Raw genomic sequence first — 18,828 nt, forward strand, 5'->3', positions numbered from 1 at the left:
CACCCCGCAGCATGGGTGGCTCCGGGAGGGCCACAGCCTGTCGCAGCCACCGGTGTCGGCAGACTTGAGGTGAAATCCGATGGCTTGGCCAAGCGGATCGCCCTCGCCACTGTAGCCGGGCTGGTGCCCACCACCGTGGTGTCAGGGCTGCAGAGGGGATGCGGACAAAGGTGACATGCTGCTGTCCCTCTGCATTGCCCACGCGTGGAGGAGCCTGTCCCCATGTCAGCAGCGCCTGCCCTCCCTTTGGTGCAGTGCCAGCCACGCTGGCCCCACCAAGCCCCTCTCCGTACCCTGAGTCCCCCCAGGAACATGTCCCCATGTCCCCACGGAGACACCTGGCTGTCCCACCCCGATGCCCAAGTGACATCCCCCTGCGCGGGGGACACCCTCCGGTCCCCCTCCTCGGCGTGCCGCCCTCCCACCCTTTGCTGTGCACTTTGCTGAGGGAAGGGCCCCACGGGCTGGGGACCCTTGGGTCCCCCCTGCCCCGGCACCCGCCGGCTGCTAGGACCCAGCAGCTCTCCCCGTGGGACCGCTGCTGCCAGCGGGCAGGCAGAGCCCGGGTGTGACAGCCGGTGCCATCCGCGGCAGGCAAACACGATGACTAACGGGTGACAGCCGCGGGGAAGGGGGGACCGGGGGGGGACGTGGCCTCCGGGAGCCCCAGTCCCGCCGTGGGAGCAGCGCCGGCGAGGAGGAGCGGCCCGGCGGCGAGGGGAGCGTCACCCATCTCCCGAGGAGCAGAGGTGCGTGGGTCCCACGCCGCCACCCAGGGACCCCCGGCCGCAAGGAGGGGGACCCAGAGCGGGGGTTGCGGGGATGGGGCACGTGGGGTTTGCTTTGCCCCTGGTGGGCAGGGGGACAGGGTGGCCGTCAGGCCGGCCGGGGTGCCAGCGGGTCCCGGCAGTGCCAGCCCTTTGCTGCCACCTCCCCGGGCACCTCTCCCTGCTCCAGCATCTCCAGGGCGTTCTGGAGACCCTCCATGGGTTTCTCCACGGCTCTTCCTTGTTCTGCTCCTTCTCCTTCACACCCCTCTCCCCTCCCCAACAGGCAAGGGGCCTGCTCACGAGAAGACAGTGGCCATGGCTGCAGTGGGGCTTCCCTCCGCGGGAGGCAGGAGAATTGTCCCTGTGACATGGGCACCAGAGCTGCTGGCTTAGTCCTCGGGTGGCATGGCGAGCCGGGTGGGGCCCAACACCACAGACGGCCTCGAGGCGCCCCCCATCCCAGAGCAATCCGCCGCGCAGGAGGTTGTCGGCCTCCTCTGCATGGTGCTGCTCACCATCACCGCCTTGGTGGCCAACGTAGTGGTGATGGTCGTCATCCTCAAAACCCCCCTTCTCAGGAAGTTCATCTTCGTCTGCCATCTCTGCGCGGTTGACCTCCTCTCTGCCATTTTCCTCATGCCCCTGGGGATCATCTCCAGCTCCTCCTGCTTCGACAGGGTCATCTATAGCATTGCCGAGTGCCAGGCCTTGATATTCCTGAACGTCTGCTTCATCAGCGCCTCCATCCTCACCATCTCCATCATCAGCGTGGAGCGGTACTACTACATCGTCCACCCCATGCGGTACGAGGTCAAGATGACCATCAGGCTGGCAGTGGCCGGCGTCATCTTCATTTGGGTCAAGTCCGTTCTCATCACTGTCTTAGCGTTGGTGGGCTGGCCTCAAGACAACGGGGCCACCAGTGCAAGCCGGTGCACAGTCTACTGGAGCCCCGGGGCCCACAAGAAGGCGTTTGTGATCATCTTCAGCATCGTCTGCTTCGTCTTGCCCACCATCATCATCTTTGCTGTCTACTGCAGCGTGTACCGAGTGGCTCGGCTGGCGTCCCTGCAGCACGCGCCCATGCCGGCACAGGCGGCTGTCCCAGGGCACCGCTCCGGCTCCGCTGCCAGCCAAGTGACCATCGTCACCGCCAGGAACCTGCCGCTGCCCAGGCTGTTGCCCGAGCGCTTTTTGGGAGGCCACAAGGCCATCCTCACCTTGGTCCTCATCGTGGGACAGTTCTTGTGCTGCTGGCTGCCCTTCTTCGCTTTCCACCTGCACTCCTCCGTCACCGCTGGCGCGGTGGGCGGTGGGCACGGGGAGATGACGGTCACCTGGATCGCCTACTCCTCCTTCGCCATCAACCCCTTCTTCTACGGGCTGCTGAACCGCCAGATCCGGGAGGAGCTGGCCCGGCTCTGGCGCAGCTGCCTCAACCGGCCCCTGGGCCAGGAGCTGTGTTTGTCCGTCTCGGAGGCCTCCGTCCAGGAAAACTTCCTGCAGTTCCTCCAGCGAGCAACGTGCACGCTGGAAACCCGCTCCAGCTGCATCGGCCCCAGCCCCAGGAACAGGCTGGACCAGAGCAAGGTGGGCTTCCCCATCCCAGGGCAAGTTCCTGAGGAGAGCGGCTGAGGAGCAGGGAGCCCTGTCCCACCACGCCGGGCAGGGACTGATCAGCCCTCTGGGACCCAGCCCCTTGGACCTGGGGGGGGTCTTTGGCCAGGTTTTGCCTCCCCTCTGAGCTTGCGTGGTGGAGGAAAGTTTCCACACCAGATTTCGTGAGCCTTCATCTCCCTTCTGCACGCTGGGAGCCGCCAGCACGGCCCAGCTGCGTGGATGTGGGACGCGGGAAGCTGAGGGGCTCCCACACGGACCCCCCATTGTCCCGTGGGACCCCTGCCAGGGTGCTCGCAGCAGGGAAGGAGCGGGCCCCCCTGCACCCTTCCCCGGCCCAGCTAACACCACTAACACCAGTAACACCAGCGCTCTGGGCGGCAGCTCGGGAACCCTCCCTTGGGGCAGGGGATCAGGCCCCCAGCACCTCCTCTCTTGAAAGAAAGGAGTCAGGGACACTGAGGGGACGCTGGGGGGACACACTGCCACCCAGAAGGGGAGACCCCCCTGCCCCCGTACTAACTGGGGGGAAGCTGCCCACGGCAGGGAGGGGGCTCTGGGAAGACTTTCAGAGAGCTTGAGACCAAGGGCCAGCACCCCTGGCCACAGGGCCACCGCCACTCCTCTGGAGTCACCCCCAGAACTGGGGGTGTCTCCCCCCGGGGGATGGAAATTTTTTTTTTTTCACCCGTAAATTTTATCTTTTTATTAAACCATTGATAAGTTACAAAGGAGGAAAAATATAGACTTATATATACAGCATTTCCAAGCCAGCAGGCTCTCGGAGGGGGTTGCTGGGAGGGAGGCGACAGCCACAGGGCAGCCAGGGGAGGGCCCCCCCACCACAGCCGGGGGATGGGGGACCCCAGAGAGCCCAGGCAGCCCCTCATCAGCAGGATCTGGCCTTCAGGTGCAGCCCACGGGGCCAGGGATGGCAGGAGAGGGGCAGCATTGTGGGCAGGGGCATGGGCAGGAGGGCGAGGGACACGGGACAAGGGACACCTGGCACTGGGAGGGTGGCCCCCCTGATGGGGACAGCCCCCCACCAATACCAGGGGACATGTAGGAAAGCTTGGGGGGGGGGGGGAAGAGGGGGCACAGTGCTGCCAGGACGCGCATCAGAGCAAACCCTTTGCTCCAGCAGGCATCGACCCCGGGAGCGCCATCCCCTGGGCATGGGACGCTGGGGTGGGTGCCTGGCAGGGGCTGGGGGACAGGGTGGCGGGCAGGGGGTGTCCTCGGCACGGGGTGGCCCCAGGACCCCCCCCTTTTCCACCCGCGGAGGGGCTCAATAGGGGGAGAACTTCTGCCGGTCAGCTTTCTTGGTGCCGTTGGCCGCCGAGATCTTGGTCGTGTAGGTGGCGGTGCCGCCGTTGGCACCCGCCACGGAGGACGGGGACAGTGCCAGGAAGGAGACCGGCTTCAGGCCGATGAAGTTGGAGAGGGAGAGGGCGTAGGGGGTGCCCAGCAGGGCCGGCGGGGCGGCAGCCACGGCAGGCAGGGCTGCGCCGGAGCCCGGGGCGAGCGGCTGGGAGAAGCCCACGCCGAGGTCCACGGAGCCAGGGCCGGGTGGCACCTGGGAGGTAGATTTGGCCGTCTCTAAGCTGGGGGGGGGGGCAAGAGGGAGGGATAGGGTGGTGAGGGTCACGGTGACAAAGGGGGGGGGGTCACCTGCCCGCTGTAGGGCATGTAGACCCCACGCCCCATCCCTTCAGGCACGGGTCCCTGCGGCGCATCCTGGGCACCCCGCTGGGGCAGGGGGGCTGAGACCCTGCGGGGTCCGGGGCCCTGCCCTATTGTCTCAGGACCTCAAGATGCCCGCCTTCACGTGTGGGGGGTCCCCAAAAGCTGCGGTGCTGGGAGGTGCCACTCTTGCAGCCAGCATCCCCCCCCCCCCCCCCGCTGCTTTTTGGGGGGTGGGGAGCTTACCAGGCGGTGATGAGGTACTGAGCCAGGGTGATGCTGACGGGGGACCCGGTGATGGTGACGTGCCGCTCACTGGAGCCCTCGGTCTGGTTCCCGATCTTGATGTGGGCGCCCGACATCTGCCGGATCTCGCTGATCTTGCTGCCGTGCCGGCCGATGATGCAGCCGATCAGCTGGGGGGGGGGGGCAGAACCAGGCTGAGCGGGGCCGGGCGTCCCGGGGGAAAATCGGGACGTTGCGAGGCCGCGCTCTGCTGGAGCAGGGAGCTCCCAGGGGCTGCGGAGGGGGCACGGGTGGGTGCAAGCCATGCCGCCGCCCCCCCCCGCGCTGGTCCCAGGACCCACACGTACATCGTTGGGCACCAGGAACTCCTGGGAGCTGCTCTGCGAGCTGGAGTCCAGGCCTGGAGGGAGAGGTGGAAGTGTTAGGGGGGGGTCTCCAGCAGCCCCGTGCCCCCCAACCCCATGCTGGCCGTGGGGACAGACCTGAAGGAGCCGTTGGGAGGGGCCGTGGGGAGGATGGGATGTGGGCACTGGTCTCCTGCCATGAGGCTGGAGGGCTCGGGGCAGCATGGGCACCCCAGGAAACCAAAAAAAGGGGTCTTGGGGTGGGGAGGGCATACCAAGGAGATGGGACTGGGGAGGGCACAAGGGATGGGGACCCCCTTGCCATTGCCAGGGCCAGGAGTAGGTCAGAAGTGGCATAGCCCCCCAGTGCCCAGCCCCAAGGGGAGCTCACCTGGCACCATGGAGGGTGGGTGGCCCAGGGACGTGAAGGGCACCGTGTGCCCCGACAGCTGCTGCAGCTTCGTGACCTGCCCGGGCATTGCGAGGAGACAGAGGCGTCAGGAGGGCAGGGGTGATGGCAGAGCCCCCTTATCCCCCAGGCCGGGCTCTGGCACCCGTGTAAGCACACAGCCTGTTCCAGCTGGGGGCTGGCACACACCTCGTGCCCACGGGGACATCCCCCAGGGTCCCACCTGTACCCCAGCACGGGGGACGGGGACAGGGCTGCACCCCGTGCGCCAGGGGGTGGGAAAGACTCACCTCTGCTGGAGAGACCCCACCGTACTGCCCCTGCATGGAGAAACCCTGGGGGGGACGATGGGTGTCAGCTGGGGGCCACGGGGGGACCCCTGCCCGCACAGACAGGGGACAGCAAGGAGACCCCCGCCCCCAAGCCCCGAGCCCACCAGAGCTACCCCTTGCCGGCAGAGGCTGGGCCCCCCCACCCCGAGCCCCTTACCTGGTTGGCAGAGAGCAGGATGGTGCCCAGGGAGAGCCCGGGGTGGTAGGGGATGGTGGCCCCCTTCGGAGGCGACTGGAAAGGGAGGGAAGGAGGTGGAGGGGATGAGATGGGGTCGGGTACGTGTGTCCCCCCCCAGCACCTACGGCCTCCCACACCGCCGGCAGGCTGGGCAGGGGTGCTCCCGCGGGCTGCCGTGCCCGGGGCTGGGCGGCTACCTCCAGGATGACGGCGCAGATCTGCCTCACGCACTGGATGATGGTGTCCGGCACCCCCGAGACGGTGACAGCGCGCTCAGTGGAGTTGGGCAGGAGGTCGCCAGCCACCTGCACCTGAGCCCCCGTGCTCTGGGGAGGCAAAGGGGGCTGCTGGGGGGGGGGGGGGGGGCTGCGATGCCTCTCGCTCTCCCCCCAGCCCCTCCCGGGACCTTTGTGGGGCCCGTGGGGTGATGCTCTGGCTCCTGCATCACTCCTCGGGGAGCGCGGTGGCACCCGAGCCGTGGGGCGGGCGACGGGGCCTCCCCCCGGGGCCTGGCCTCCCCAGCCTCACCTCCCGGATCTCTCTGATCTTCGCTCCGGCCTTGCCGATGAGCGAGCCGCACTGGCTGGCGGGGATGACGAGGCGCAGCGTCACCGGCGCTCTGCCCGCCGCGGCCCCCTCGGCGCTCCCTGCTCCCAGGTCCTGCGGAGGCGAGGAGGGGGGGGGACGGACACGCGTGGCATTGGACCCCCAGGCATTGGAGGGGGGGGGGGGCGATCCCGGCACCTTGCTGGGGAAGGGGGGGGCTGCCCACCTCCTCCAGCTTGAAGGCGATCATGGAGACGGCACGGAAGACGGCATCGGTGGAGCCGGTGATGGTGGTGATGCGCTCGGGGCAGGACCCCTCCGAGATAGTGATGCGTGCGCTGCTCTGGGGATGGTGGCGCGCCCTGTCAGGGGGGCCTTGTGCTCGGCCAGCACGGGGCGGGGGGCAGCACGTTGCAGGCCCTTGGGCTTGACCTCCCCCCTGGCAGAGAGCTCACCAGGGGCTTCATCCTTGATGCTGCCCCCCTCCGGCTTTTCCTTTCCCCGTGCCCCCGGGCTCTCCCCATCCCACCACCCCGTGCGTCCAGCCTGGGGTGCCCGGGCTGGGCAGGGACCCTGCCAGACGGTGGGAGGCACCGGGACAGAGGACCCCGCAGCCGCCCGGTACGCCCTTACCTGCTCTCGTATCCTCTTAACCGTCTCTCCTTTCTGCGGGGAGAGGAACAGGGCCGGTGGTCAGGGCCAGGAGCCCCCAGGGCCAGCAGAGCCCGGGGCCCCCCAGCTCTTACCTTGCCGATGATGCTGCCGATCTCCTGCGGGAGCAGAGGCCAGGGCAGCCCCGTTAGTGGGCAGCGCCCCAGCCCGGCCCCGGGGACACGCGGCCGGTGACACCGGGGCAGAGCTGGCAGGGGCGAGGAGAGCCCGGGCTTAGGATGGGGGCAAGGAATCCTCCTGGAGACGCTCATCCCCGGGGGGTGGGCGCTCCAGCACGGCCCCCCCCTCCAGCAGTTACCTTGCCGTGCATGAGCATGCGCAGGGTCAGGGTGATGCTGAGCTCCGGCTCCTCGGGGCCACCCTCCGCGCCGCTCAGTCCGTCCGGCGATGCCATGGCCTGGGGGACACGGGGGGGGGGGGAATCTTCTTGGGGGGGGCAGCCGGGGACGTGGCCGGGGTACATTCCCCCCCCGCCACCACACCCAGCTGCCAGCACCGGGGATGCAGAGGGGTGGCCTGGTGCGCCGTGGACCCCCGGGCGGGGGGGGACCAGCCCTGCTCTGGCTCCTGCCCATAGCCGGGGGGGGGTGAGGGGGGGGAGACCCAGACTCTGCTCTTCCCCCCCCCCCATAGAAGAGGAGAAACTGAGGCAGGGGCCGGCTGCCTGCGGGGAGCGGGCTGCGGGAGGGGGTCCGGCTTCGCACGCCCACCCTGCCCAGGGGAAACCGAGGCCGCCGCGGCCCCGCGGCCCCCCCCGCGCCCCCCCCCAGCAGCACCCCGGGGGGCCCGGGGGCGGCTCGTCCCCGCGGTGCCAGCAGGGGAGGGGACAGCAGGGGAGGGGACAGCAGCGGAGGACAATCGCCGCGTGTCCGGCCGCGGGTGGGCGGCCCCGGCTGGCTGCCGGCGGCGATGCCAAGCGGGCTGGGAAACAAAGCACCCGTGTCGGGGCCGGGCCCGGGGGGGGGGGGACGGGACGGGATTGGGGGGGGGGGCACGGCTATTTCGGGGGCTCTGCCAGGGCTCCCCGCCGACCACGGCACATCGGGGAAACGGGATTTTTTTTTTTGGGGGGGGGCGTCTCTGTGCCCCTGGGTGAGCGGCAGCGGGGACAAAAGAGGGGACGCGGGGGGGGGGGGGGGGGGGGGAGTGTCCGTGTCCCCCCGCCCGCCGGGGGGAGGGAGCGGCGGGGCCGGGGGCTGGGTGCCGATGGGCGCCTCCCTGTCCCTGTCCCTGTCCCTGTCCCCGTCCCTGTCCCTGTCCCTGTCCCCGTCCCCTGCGCGGCGTCGGAGCTGGCAGCCCCGAGGGGGGCAGGAGGAGGTGGTGGCGAGGGGGGGTGGACACGACAGGGCGGGCATCCCCCCCCCGCCCCCATTTCCCAGAAGGAAACGTATCCCCCCCGCCCCCCCGGGTGCCGCCCGTCCGGTACCTTTCCGTGCGCCCGGTGCCGCCGCCGGCCCCGCTCAGTGCCACATCGCTGCCGGTGCCGCCGAGCGACACCCGGGGCAGGGACAATGAGCCGCTTGACGGGCTCGGGCCAGCCTGGCAGCCCCGGCCCCCACCCCGGCCCGCTGGGGCCCCCCTCGCTCTTCCCCTCTCCCACATCCCTCCCTCCGGGATCCTATTACAGCGGATAAGAGACACTGGGAGGAACAATGCACCCTGGGTAAGGCCATCTGCCACCGCTGGGGACATTCCTGCCCCCCCCTACCCCCCCCCCCTTGGCTCGCACATCGCCCCTCTTTGTAATTGCATTTTGTTTCCTGGAAGCCGATCAGCTGGCAGGGCTCAAAGGGCTCAAGGGCACCGGGCGGGCAGGGCCGCGGATGGCGGCCGGCACCCGAGGGCCCTCCGGCACCCAGGGGTGCTGCTGGGAGCGCCCTGGAGCCCGTCTGGACGGCGGGAGAGGGATGTGGTGAGGACCCCCCCGCCAACACCACGCCGGACCCACCGAGGGCAGCAGGATGCTAGGAGGCTCCTGCCCCCCGCCCCGCGCCCCCAAGCAGGTGTCCCCAGCGCGGGCGGCCGCACGCTGCCACCCTGCCGGTGTCACCCCCCCGCCCCTGCGGCCCCACTAAATCCTCCTGGGCCCTGGCGTAAGCGGCTAAAGCCCAGGCAGGCTTGGAGGGGGAGTATGGGGAGCAGGGGTGCTTGGCACCCCGCTGCTGGCCCCATCTGCACCCCGAGCGGCCGGCTCGGCAGCTCCAAGGGGGGAAAGGCAGGTGGTGGGCACGGTTTGTCCCTCCGTCTGTCCGGCCAGGCGTCTGTCTGGCCTCCCCGCCCCTCCATCTGTTCACGGCAATAAATCCCCTGGGTGCTTGAACACCCTGCTGCCGCCGTGGGCAGGGGACAGCCAGGGCTGGCAGTCACCTTTTAAGCCCCTTCAGATTACCCTGGGTGTGGGTGCGCGGCCAGAGGGGTGGGAAGAGGAAGAGGAGGAGAGGGAGGAGGCGGAGGAGGCCGGGACACGGGAGCAATGCCCTGTGGCCAAACACCCGGATGTCCTGGCCCTCCTCGGTGGCTGTCACCTGATGTGCGTAACACGGTGGCCATGGAGGACAGTGGAAGGCGAGGGGGGAACCGGGGAGAATGAAGCAGGAGGGCAGCAGGAAAGCTCGCGGCTTTATTTGGTCCCGGTGGGGGGGGTGGTGCCAGGCTCCCCCGCTGGCCCCGTGCCCCGTCCCGCTCACTCCAGCTGCTGTAGGAAGGCCAGGAGCCCGCGGTGCCACTCCTCGGGCTTGTCCAGGTAGCAGGCGTGCCCGGCGCCCTGCAGCACCAGCACCTGGTGCTCAGGGAGGTGCCGCAGGTTGTTCAGGCTGGCCTGGCCCAGCTCCACGTCCTGGTCCCCGTACACGATCAGCGTGGGCGTCTGCAGAAGGGAACACACTGAGGATGAGGCAGGGAGATGCTCGCTCTCCTCCGTGCCCACCAAAGCATCGTGTGGACGGCACAAGCATCTCCGATCTCTGTCCCCCGGGAGACGGGAGATGGGGACGGGGAGGGGGATGCTCCTGGCCCAGGATGGAAAGGGGATGTGCTCCCGCCCCCCTCCTCGTGCCCCCCATCGCCCTTACTTTGATCTGGGCGTACTGCTCCACCGGGAACTTGTCGGTGCAGATGGGTGCCACGGGCACGTAGGCTTTCACCAGGTGCCCGTGCTGGAAGAGGAAGGGCAAGGAGTACATGCCGCTGAGCGAGGGGCTGACCACCACGGCCGGGCCGAGGCTCAGCGCCTCCACGACGGCCTTCAGGAAATCCCCTGGCACCGGCTGCCCCACAGGCGCGGGGGCCACGGCGTCCTTGGAGCGCCCCAGCCCTGCGGTGCGGGACAAAAGAGGGGACGTCACCCAAGGGCCCGTGCCACACGTCGCCCACGGGACAACGGGCGGCAGCGGCGGCTCGGGGCCCGCCACCGGGCACCGGCACAAGCGGCCTCCGCCTGCCGGTGCTCGGCGCCGCCCGCGCCTTACCGGGCAGGTCGATGGCCACGGCTCGGTGGCCGGCGTCAGCCAGCACGGCCAGCGTCTGCAGCTGGAGCCAGGTGTCGGAGGAGAAGCGGATGCCGTGCAGCAGCAGCACGCTCAGCCGCGGCGCCCGCCCGCCCGGTTGGGCCTGCCGGTAGAAGAGGCTCTGCCCCGCCGCGGCCACGGTGCCCTCGGTGAGCTGCGGGGCGGCCATGCCGGGGGGCCCGGGGGCTCGGCGGCAGGGTTCGGCTCCCCGCTGTCCCGTCCCCCCGCTCCTTCGCCTCCCTCCGTGCCCCGCTCCGCCGGGACAGGCCCCGGGGCCAAAGGGCGGCGGGGGCGGAGAGCGGCGGGGCCGGGCGGGGCCGCCGGGGAGAGACGAGCGCCGCCGAGCGCTACCCGAGCGGAGCCGAGCCCAGCCGAGCGGAGCCGAGCGGAGCCGAGCCGAGCCCAGCCGAGCTCAGCCGAGCCGAGCCGAGCCGAGCCCAGCCCAGCCCAGCCCAGCCGAGCCGAGCCGAGCCGAGCCGAGCCGAGCCGAGCCGAGCCGAGCTCAGCCGAGCCGAGCCGAGCCGAGCCGAGCGGAGCCGAGCCGAGCCGAGCCGAGCCGAGCGGAGCCGAGCCGAGCCCAGCCCAGCCCAGCCCAGCCGAGCCGAGCCGAGCCGAGCCGAGCCGAGCCGAGCCGAGCCGAGCCGAGCCGAGCCGCCCTCCGGGCCCCATCCGCTCCCTCCGGGCCCCATCCACTCCCTCCGGGCCGGGCGGGGGCAGCCCGCGGGCTGGCACCAAGGGGGGGACCGGGGGTGCGGGGGGGCCGGGCCTGTCTGCGCCTCCACCGCCCCTCCAGGCGGGGCCTGGGGCGGCGAGGACCGGGGGCGCGGAGGAGCGGGGGGGCTCTCCCCGCAGCGCTGCCATGAGCCGCAGCCGCCCGGCGCTGCTGGCCCTCGGGGCGCTGCTCGCCTGCGCCCTCGTCCTGCTGCTGCCCGCCGCCCGCCGCCTTCCCCCGGCCCCGGGCCGCGGCGCCCCGGCCAACAGCACGGTGCGGAGGGGGACGGCGGCTGGGGCCGACCCCGCCGTCGCCTACCGGGAGGCAGCCGGGCCCCGCGCCCCCGGCCCCGGCAGGTGGGTCGCGCCCGCGGGCTGGAGCCCCGTGCCCCGGGGGCTGGCGGCCGCCCGGTGCTGCGGGCACGGCCCCGTGCTGAGCCCCCTGCCCGCGTCTGTCCCCTGCCGCAGGCCGGACGTCCTGTTCCTGCACGGCCAGGCCTTCACCTCCGCCACCTGGGAGGCCTTGGGGACGCTGGCGCTGCTCGCCGGAGAAGGGCACCGTGCGGTCGCAATAGATCTGCCCGGTAGGACCGCAGGGCTGCGCTCATCACGGGCCGTGAGCGGGCTCTGGAGCTCTTTAGGGAGCTAGGGCTGGGCCGTCCCCGCGGGGTGTCACCCGCCCGGCCACACAGACCCTGTGTGACACTGCCTGGCGCTTCTGGGGCTCGCGCTGGTGCCCGTTTTTGCCCAGCTGAGCCTCAGGGGCTCCCCAGCCTTGACGCCAACCTTGCACCCTTTGCCCACGCCAGGCTATGGGGACTCGCCCCCCACGGGGACGGTGGCCACGCAGCAGGGCCGGGTGGCCTTCCTGGAGCGCATCCTGGAGGAGCTGGGCCTGCGGAGGCCCGTCCTCGTCAGCCCGTCCATGAGCGGCCGCTTTGCCCTGCCCTTCCTCCTGCTGCGCGGGGACCGCCTGGCGGGCTTCGTGCCCATTGCGCCCGTGGGCACCCGGGACTATGCCGTGGGGCAGTACCAGCAGGTCCAGGTGAGGTGGCTGAGGTCGCGGAGGATGGGGGTGCGCTGGGTGGAGATGGGGAGCTGTGCCCCCGGCTCGGGGGGCGCTGGGCTCTGCCCTCCCTCAGCTTTCCGGAGGCCTGCAGCCTCCTGAGGCGACGGGTAGGGATTGGCATCTCCCTCCCTGACGTCCCGTCTCTCTCCCCTCTTCTTCAGACGCCCACCCTGATCCTGTACGGTGACCGTGACACCGGCCTGGGCCACCAGGCCCTGCAGAGCCTCCGGCACCTCCCCAGGCACCGTGTGGTCGTGCTGCCTGGCGCTGGCCATGCCTGCTACCTGGACAAGCCGGGGGACTTCCACCGGGCGCTGCTGGGCTTCCTCGGCCAGCTGCAGTGAGCGATGTCCCCACGGAGCGGAGGATGGCGGGGTGGTGGCGCCCTGCTTTGTCACACAGCTGGGCCGTTTGTCCCCGTACCATGCTGGGTGGCAGCGCGCCCGGCCCTGAGAGACAGCAGGGAGCTGCGGGGGGGCTTCTCCGAACAGCACCCGCTCTGCAGCAGCACCTGCCAGAGGGATCCAGAGGTTCCACGTCGCTTTGCCGGATTTTGAGAGACGTTTCGCAGCCACGGGGCATTCCCAGGGGGCTGCCCGCTGACCTGGGCAGGTCCCCCCGGTGTCCCCTTCCCCGGCACCGTGGCTCTGAGCGCCGTGTCTTGGGGCGATGGGGACGGGACGGGACGGAGACGGGATGGGACGCGGCCGTTGTCTTTTGGGGTGCCCCCAAGGGGGCCGAGAACGTCGCCTGGAGGGGGGACGGCACATCTGGGGGCGACACGCGAGGCCAATAAACCGATCTGCTCCGGGCTCCGCTCGCCTCCCCGAGCGCTTCTTCGGGCTGAGCGGCGGGCACCGGGCTCCCGGCCCGGGGGGGGGGGAGGCGGAGCGGGGCCGGCCCGGGGGGGGGCGGAGCGGGGCCGGGCGGAAGCCCGGCGGCGGCGGCGGCGGCGCGGAGGTAGGGCCCGGTGCAACGGGGGGCCGGGGGCCGGCAGCGAGCGGCGGCTCCGTGCCCGTGCCCCTCTGCCCTTGTCCCCACGCCGCGCCCCCATCGCGGGACCCCCCGGCCTCGCCGCCCCGAGCGCGGTGCCCCCGCTCCCCGCCGTGCTGCCGGGGTCCGTTCCCCCCCCGCTCCCTGCCCGTGCCCCCTTGCACCCCCCCCGCCCCCCCTCCGCAGCCTCGTCCCCTTTGAGCGCAGCCCCGCCTTGCAGCCCCCCCGCTCCGCACACCTGCGGTGTCCCCCTGTGCTCCCGCTCCCCTGTGTACCCCCCGCACCCCGTGTGCACCCCCCCCCCCGGCCGCCCCGCACCCCTCCTGTAGCCCCCCGCAGACACCCGCACGCCCTGGGCCACCCGTGCTTTCCCCGCACCCCCAGCCCCTTTCCTTCCCGGGGGCATTTCTTGCACGCCGGGGCGAACTTTGCCCCACGCTTTTAACGACAGCGGACTTTGGAGGGGGTGGTGGGTGATTAACCACCCCCTTTGCTCTTCCCCCAGAGCTCTGCAGCCCAGGAATGGCACCCGGGAAGCCAGGGAAGAGTGCGGGGGCCTCGGAGGACCCCTCGGTGACGCTATTCCGGGAGTACCTGCGGATTGACACCGTCCACCCCAAGCCTGACTATGGTGAGGAGGGGACGGGTGGGACAGGGGGGCAATGCGGGCGGCAGGGCTGGCGGCACGGCTCCTTCCCTTCCACCAGGCTTTGGACTGGCCTTTGGACCCACCTGCCTGGTTCCTTGGGCCAGGCCTGTCATGATCCAGGTGTAGGGGAATGCAGCTGCGCCTTATCTCTGCTGGTGCCTGCGGTTTGGGGCCCTTGCAGGGATTTTCTTCCTCCTGTGGCGTGGCAGACCCATGGCCCAGCCTCCTCTTTCCATGCTGCCCTGGCTCCGGGACAAACGTTTGCGTTACCCCTACGTACCTCTCTCTCCTGTTAGTATTTCCAGCCTCCCACAAAAGTGCGTCAAGATGTTTGTCTCAGGCACCTGCAGGCGACGGGCTCCCCCGCTGGACTTTGCCTTACGCAGGGCACTGCCACCCTTGCTTTGTCCTGAACTCGCTCCCTTCATCTTTTTGTCATCCCCAGATGCGGCCATCCAGTTTTTGGAGCGCGTCGGCACCGACCTGGGCTTGGCCAGCCAGAAAGTGGAGGTGAGCGAGGCAGCACCGGCCCTGCTGCCGCTGTGCCTGTCCCATCCCAGCCCGGCCGTGGGGCTGTCCCCTCCTCACCACCCAGGAGATGGGCAGGAGGTGACTTCCCTGCTGCTCCTAATCCTCTGCTGACCCGAGTGCTTCCTTAAGCTCCTCTTGCAGCCTGTATTTCTGCCGGTCCCCGCTGACCTTTATGGCCGGCTGTGCTATGATTAGCCGGGGACCGGGCAGGGCGATGTTGGCTGAAGATGTCCCTCATGCCTGGCTGGCACAGGGGACGCAGAGGGGCTGGGAGCCTCCCCTCAACTCTATCTGAATTGCAGCCAGGAGCTTGTGGCCGCTCACGGCCGCAGCCAAGGGGCTCTGGTGAGGGGACAAGTGTGCCCCAACCCACCGGGTGCCCCTGTCCGCACCCTAATGACATCCTGCCTTTGCTTGCAGGTGTGCCAGGGCCGTGTGGTGCTGGTCCTCACCTGGCTGGGCACGAACCCCCGCCTGCGCTCTATCCTGCTCAACTCTCACACCGATGTCGTGCCGGTTTTCGAGGTACGGGTACGGGGCAGGCTGGGCACAGCGGAGAAGGCGCGCGGCAGGAGGTCATGGCCGTTGTTCCCTGCAGGAGCACTGGACCTACCCGCCCCTCGAGGCCGTTAAGGATTCGCAAGGCAACATCTACGCCCGGGGTGCCCAGGACATGAAGTGCATCTCCATCCAGTGAGTGGAGGGCTCGGTGCTGGCTGGACGCGGCCTCGGAGCAGGGCGGGAGAGGATGCTGCCTTCCCTTGGTGCTGAGACGGAGCAGCATGCGGGTGCCACCTGGCTGGGGTGGCCCAGGGGACGCCAGCCCCTCTCCTTGCACCCAAGCACCCTTACACCACCCCCTCCCCACAGGTACCTCGAGGCCATCCGAAGGCTGAAGGCAGAGGGAAAGTGCTTTGCCCGCACCATCCACCTGACCTTCGTGCCTGGTAAGTCCCCAGGGAGCGCCCTGTCGAGGGGACAGGGTGGGCCGGCAGCCGGGTGACACTTTGTAGCTCCTCACAGTCTGGCATGGGGGACTTCTGCCTCCCTGCTCGGATTTTGGATTCTCCTAGCTCAGGGCTGAGGGGGTGCCCAGCTCTGAGGACAGCTGGTGGCAGCCAGGCTGGTGGGGAAGGAGGGCCCAGGGGTGCTGGGCTGGGGGACGCATTTATCCCCACCAGGCTTCTCCCTGCAGATGAGGAGGTGGGCGGACACAAGGGCATGGAGATGTTCGTGCAGCGCCCGGAGTTCAAAGCGCTCAACGTGGGCTTTGCCCTGGATGAGGGTGAGTGGCGGCAGGGTTGGCGTGGGACCCCCAGGGGATCTTTTCTCGTCTGGCACCCCCTGCACATTGGCATCACCCCCAAGGCAGGGGCACCCAGTACGGCCTCTGGGGTCCTACTGGGGCGCCCCAGCCAGTGACGCCCGCAGTGCCAGCCTCCTGCACCAGGGCCGTGTCTGTGCCCCTCTGACACCTTTCTGTGCCCACCACAGGCTTGGCCAGTCCGTCCGACATCTTCAGCGTCTTCTACGGTGAAAAGAGCCCTTGGTGTGAGTAATCACGTACCCACCGTCCTGTCCCTTGCTCTGCTGGGTGCTTCGGCATCGGGATGCCGGGTACACCCTGGGCTTCTGCTCAACGCCTCTCCCTCGTCCCCCGTGGCGGCAGGGATCAAGGTGAAGTGCACGGGCAGCCCCGGGCACGGGTCCCGCTTCATCAGCAACACGGCGGCCGAGAAGATGGTAAGTGAGCGGGGACAGCGGCGTGCCCTGCGGGGGACCCAGGGGTGGGAGCACCTTTCAGGGTCCCTCTTGGGATGGGCACCTGGCCTGTGCTTGGGAGCTGCTCTTGGGGCTGGGGATGGGCGAGTGGGGCTCCTGCAGGGCTGGAGGGCCGGCTGGGGCATGGTGCCCCCTGCCCAGCTGGTCCCGGGGGCGCTTAACCCCTGTGTTTGCCTCCCCAGCACAAAGTGATCACCTCCTTCCTGGCCTTCAGGGAGAGCGAGAAACAGAGGTAGGACGTGGCCACGGGGTGGCATCAGCTTTGCTTCGGTCCTTGGAGGGGCCCTGCCCTCTCTTGGCGTCTCGGGGACCTGAAGGGAGGCTCAGATCCAGCGCCGTGTCCCCTTGCCTCGGTTTACCTGTGTGGGGGTGGTGGCAGGGTGCACTTTCACTCCTCCTCCAGGGACGGAGGGTGACTCTCCCCTGTGTCCCCGAGGCTCAAATCTGACACGAGACTGACCCTGGGGGACGTCACCTCGCTCAACCTGACCATGCTGGAGGGGGGCGTCTCCTTCAACGTGGTGCCCTCCGAGATGGCCGCCGGCTTCGACATCCGCATCCCACCCACCGTGGACCTCAAGGTGGGCACGATGCTGGCCCTGCCGGGGGGGGCTGGGGCTGGGGGTGCCCCCACTCACACCGCTCCTTTGCTGTCTGCTGCAGGCCTTTGAGAAGCAGGTGGCCGGCTGGTGCCAGGCGGCTGGGGATGGTGTCACTTATGAGTTTCACCAGGTGAGGGCTCAGGGATAAAGGGCTCAGCACACTGTGCCCGTCCCCCCCTTGCAGCGTGCTCACCCCTTCTCTCCATCGCTCAGAAATGCATGGACCAGCACATCACCTCCACCGAGGAGTCTGACCCGTGGTGGAAGGCCTTCAGTGGGGTCTGCAGGGACCTGTGAGTAGTGCCGCCAGGAAGAGAGAGACGGCGGGCACCTGGGGGACATCCTCTGGTCCCCAGGGCGGGGGGGTCCTCTGGCGTCACGGCAGGGTTGGGAGAGAGTGCCCTTTGCTACGCCAGCATCTCGCCGCACCCCATTTCCCCTGGAAAGGAGAGGATTGAGTGTCCCGCAGGGCTCATGGCTTAGGGACCTTTCTGGCTTGTTTTTGTGGGACCCGGCTGCCCCCGTGCCGTGCTGACACCGCGTCTCGCTTTATAGGAAGCTGCAGCTCAAGCTTGAGATCTTCCCAGCTGCCACTGACAGCCGCTACATCCGAGCAGTGAGTGCTGATGCCAGCCTCCCCGCGTGTCCCTGGTGCTTGTCCCAGCCCCATTCTCACCCCGCTCTCCTGTCCCCAGGCAGGACACCCGGCCATCGGCTTCTCGCCTATGAACCGCACCCCGGTGTTGCTGCATGACCACAACGAGTTCCTCAACGAAGACGTCTTCCTGCGGGGCATTGACATCTACGCCCACCTCCTGCCCGCCCTGGCCTCTGTGCCCCCGCTGCCCGCCGAGGGCTAAGCCTTTAGGAGGGGACAGGGACGGGACCGGGGGGAGCAGAAGATGCCGGTCAGCGCACCAGGGAGCCTGCAGGCATCGTGCCACCTCTCTTAAGTGTCCCTCTACTGTGGCTGTGCAAAGGGCTGGCCTGATGGTGACACGTGTCCTGGCTTGTGCCCTCCAAGGCTGGGTCTGGCCATTCCTAGGCGCCACGCTGAGGACCGTGTCCCCTTGCCCACGTGTCAGCGCAGCCCCAGGCGCCTCCTGCCCCGTGCCACCACAGCCACTGGGGCTTGCGTGAGCCCTGGGCTGCGTGCCCACGGCTCGTCCTGCTTCCCTGCCCGCTGTCAGGGGTGCTGGGGCCGTGCCACCCAGCTGGTGCCTCCCTGTCCCCACCACACAGATTCACTCAATAAATCTCCTTGGTAAGCAAGGCCAGGAGCAGGGGGGTCTGTCCGTCTGTCCAGGGGCAACTCCAGCACCTCGGAGAGGCCGGGCACGGAGGATTTTTATCTTCCCCTGCTTCACCTGGGTTCATCGGGCTGGGGAGGGGGAAGGGGCTGCGCTGGCAGGAGCCTGCCCGGGCAGGATCCGGCTCGGCCTGGGGCACCGGGGCGGGGGGCAGGAGCAGCTGGCGGTGCTGAGGTTAATCCTGCTCCCTTCCTACGGGATCTTCCCAGGGTGGCTCCCCAGGACCCTCGGGGCATGGAGCGATGGGCGAGCCTGGGCAGGAGCCTCCGCCCGTATCTGCCAGAGGTGCCTCGGGGCTCGGATCTGCCTCTTGCTCCCATCCCCGCCCCGTGCTGTGCCCCAGCACCAAAGGTGCTACGTTTGCTCCAGCTGCTTGCTGTGCCTTCCCCCGGGGAGCCAGGCCAGGGGCTCACCGAGCTGAATCGGGGCGGTTTTGGGCAAGCTGGGGCTGGCTGCGCTGCAGAGCTCTGCACGCGCCGCGGGGTTCCCGCCTGCTGCTGGGTGCGAAGAGTTGGGGGCATGGCAGAGGGCTCGGGGTGCCCGGCCCGGGGGCAGGCGGTGGGGACTGAGCCCCCGAGGTCCCCTCCCGTGCCCCGCTCCCCTCGTGTCCCCAGCTGGTGTGGGACCAGCCGTGCTTGGGGACGGGAGCACCGTCCTCGCTGTCCCTCGTGGGGACAAGCCGGGGGGGCACACCCGCCTTCCCCCTCCTTGCTCCGTGTCCTCGACGTGGGGGGAACCGAGGAGGGGACCCCGGGGCTGGGCAGCTGCTGCTCCCCGCCGCACAGCCGGTGCCAGGCGACACTTGGCGGGGGGGGGCTGAAGCAGCGGGGACATCGGCCGCCAGCCCCCCCCCGCGCACCCGTTCCCCGAGGGATGCG

At 69.7% G+C, this 18,828-nt stretch overlaps 5 protein-coding genes across 8 annotated transcripts; 3 read left to right on the forward strand and 2 right to left on the reverse strand.

Moving 5' to 3' along the window:
• The first annotated feature begins 611 nt into the window (after positions 1–611).
• LOC310880268 (putative G-protein coupled receptor) lies at positions 612–3,130 on the forward strand. The gene is made up of 2 exons (XM_083795802.1): positions 612–749; positions 1,054–3,130. Exon 2 carries the CDS (start codon positions 1,176–1,178, stop codon positions 2,403–2,405), a length of 1,230 nt encoding a protein of 409 aa, XP_083651928.1. The 5' UTR covers positions 612–749; positions 1,054–1,175; the 3' UTR covers positions 2,406–3,130.
• Positions 3,060–8,449, reverse strand: PCBP4 (poly(rC) binding protein 4). 3 transcript variants are annotated; one of them, XM_083795797.1, is made up of 13 exons: positions 8,224–8,449; positions 7,096–7,194; positions 6,872–6,895; positions 6,759–6,791; positions 6,352–6,468; positions 6,108–6,239; positions 5,777–5,905; positions 5,559–5,633; positions 5,360–5,404; positions 5,052–5,127; positions 4,664–4,716; positions 4,317–4,486; positions 3,060–3,991 (listed from the first exon to the last, which is right to left on the reverse strand). In XM_083795797.1, exons 2-13 carry the CDS (start codon positions 7,189–7,191, stop codon positions 3,676–3,678), a joined length of 1,266 nt encoding a protein of 421 aa, XP_083651923.1. In that variant the 5' UTR covers positions 7,192–7,194; positions 8,224–8,449; the 3' UTR covers positions 3,060–3,675. The 3 variants fall into 3 exon arrangements, with proteins under 3 accessions (XP_083651923.1, XP_083651924.1, XP_083651925.1); XM_083795798.1 differs by having other exon boundaries at positions 6,872–6,984; XM_083795799.1 differs by lacking the exons at positions 6,759–6,791; positions 6,872–6,895 and having other exon boundaries at positions 6,352–6,487; positions 7,074–7,194.
• Positions 8,450–9,395: 946 nt separating this feature from the next.
• Positions 9,396–10,637, reverse strand: LOC310880270 (putative protein-lysine deacylase ABHD14B). The gene is made up of 3 exons (XM_083795804.1): positions 10,265–10,637; positions 9,869–10,110; positions 9,396–9,663 (listed from the first exon to the last, which is right to left on the reverse strand). Exons 1-3 carry the CDS (start codon positions 10,470–10,472, stop codon positions 9,481–9,483), a joined length of 633 nt encoding a protein of 210 aa, XP_083651930.1. The 5' UTR covers positions 10,473–10,637; the 3' UTR covers positions 9,396–9,480.
• A 224-nt stretch (positions 10,638–10,861) lies between these two features.
• On the forward strand, positions 10,862–12,895 carry ABHD14A (abhydrolase domain containing 14A). Its single transcript, XM_083795803.1, has 4 exons — positions 10,862–11,371; positions 11,483–11,598; positions 11,824–12,059; positions 12,245–12,895. The coding sequence occupies exons 1-4, from the start codon at positions 11,163–11,165 to the stop codon at positions 12,425–12,427; spliced, it is 744 nt and encodes a 247-aa protein (XP_083651929.1). The 5' UTR covers positions 10,862–11,162; the 3' UTR covers positions 12,428–12,895.
• An 11-nt stretch (positions 12,896–12,906) lies between these two features.
• LOC310880267 (aminoacylase-1-like) lies at positions 12,907–17,912 on the forward strand. 2 transcript variants are annotated; one of them, XM_083795800.1, is made up of 15 exons: positions 12,907–13,043; positions 13,582–13,707; positions 14,171–14,235; positions 14,677–14,781; positions 14,855–14,949; positions 15,127–15,203; positions 15,452–15,541; positions 15,751–15,807; positions 15,926–15,999; positions 16,221–16,270; positions 16,475–16,619; positions 16,702–16,770; positions 16,854–16,933; positions 17,196–17,256; positions 17,336–17,912. In XM_083795800.1, exons 2-15 carry the CDS (start codon positions 13,599–13,601, stop codon positions 17,498–17,500), a joined length of 1,242 nt encoding a protein of 413 aa, XP_083651926.1. In that variant the 5' UTR covers positions 12,907–13,043; positions 13,582–13,598; the 3' UTR covers positions 17,501–17,912. The 2 variants fall into 2 exon arrangements, with proteins under 2 accessions (XP_083651926.1, XP_083651927.1); XM_083795801.1 differs by lacking the exon at positions 12,907–13,043 and adding an exon at positions 13,051–13,200.
• Positions 17,913–18,828: the final 916 nt, after the last annotated feature.

Source organism: Anser anser (assembly GCF_964211835.1).
Source record: "Anser anser genome assembly, chromosome: 12".
NCBI classification, from domain to species: Eukaryota; Metazoa; Chordata; class Aves; order Anseriformes; family Anatidae; genus Anser; species Anser anser.

Excerpts from the sequence above, each read along its gene's own strand:
- LOC310880268 (XM_083795802.1), top strand. The coding sequence starts at position 1,176 with ATGGCGAGCCGGGTGGGGCCCAACACCACAGACGGCCTCGAGGCGCCC.
- PCBP4 (XM_083795797.1), bottom strand. The coding sequence starts at position 7,191 with ATGGCATCGCCGGACGGACTGAGCGGCGCGGAGGGTGGCCCCGAGGAG. Across the intron at positions 6,896-7,095 it reads GCATGCTCATGCACGGCAAG|GAGATCGGCAGCATCATCGG; the intron begins GTAACTGCTGGA and ends CTGCTCCCGCAG. Across the intron at positions 5,634-5,776 it reads TCTGCGCCGTCATCCTGGAG|TCGCCTCCGAAGGGGGCCAC; the intron begins GTAGCCGCCCAG and ends CTCCCTTTCCAG.
- LOC310880270 (XM_083795804.1), bottom strand. The coding sequence starts at position 10,472 with ATGGCCGCCCCGCAGCTCACCGAGGGCACCGTGGCCGCGGCGGGGCAG. Across the intron at positions 10,111-10,264 it reads CGTGGCCATCGACCTGCCCG|GGCTGGGGCGCTCCAAGGAC; the intron begins GTAAGGCGCGGG and ends CCCGCACCGCAG. Across the intron at positions 9,664-9,868 it reads AGCAGTACGCCCAGATCAAA|ACGCCCACGCTGATCGTGTA; the intron begins GTAAGGGCGATG and ends TCCCTTCTGCAG.
- ABHD14A (XM_083795803.1), top strand. The coding sequence starts at position 11,163 with ATGAGCCGCAGCCGCCCGGCGCTGCTGGCCCTCGGGGCGCTGCTCGCC. Across the intron at positions 11,372-11,482 it reads CGCGCCCCCGGCCCCGGCAG|GCCGGACGTCCTGTTCCTGC; the intron begins GTGGGTCGCGCC and ends CCCCTGCCGCAG. Across the intron at positions 12,060-12,244 it reads GGCAGTACCAGCAGGTCCAG|ACGCCCACCCTGATCCTGTA; the intron begins GTGAGGTGGCTG and ends CCTCTTCTTCAG.
- LOC310880267 (XM_083795800.1), top strand. The coding sequence starts at position 13,599 with ATGGCACCCGGGAAGCCAGGGAAGAGTGCGGGGGCCTCGGAGGACCCC. Across the intron at positions 16,620-16,701 it reads CACCCACCGTGGACCTCAAG|GCCTTTGAGAAGCAGGTGGC; the intron begins GTGGGCACGATG and ends TGTCTGCTGCAG. Across the intron at positions 16,934-17,195 it reads AGTGGGGTCTGCAGGGACCT|GAAGCTGCAGCTCAAGCTTG; the intron begins GTGAGTAGTGCC and ends CTCGCTTTATAG.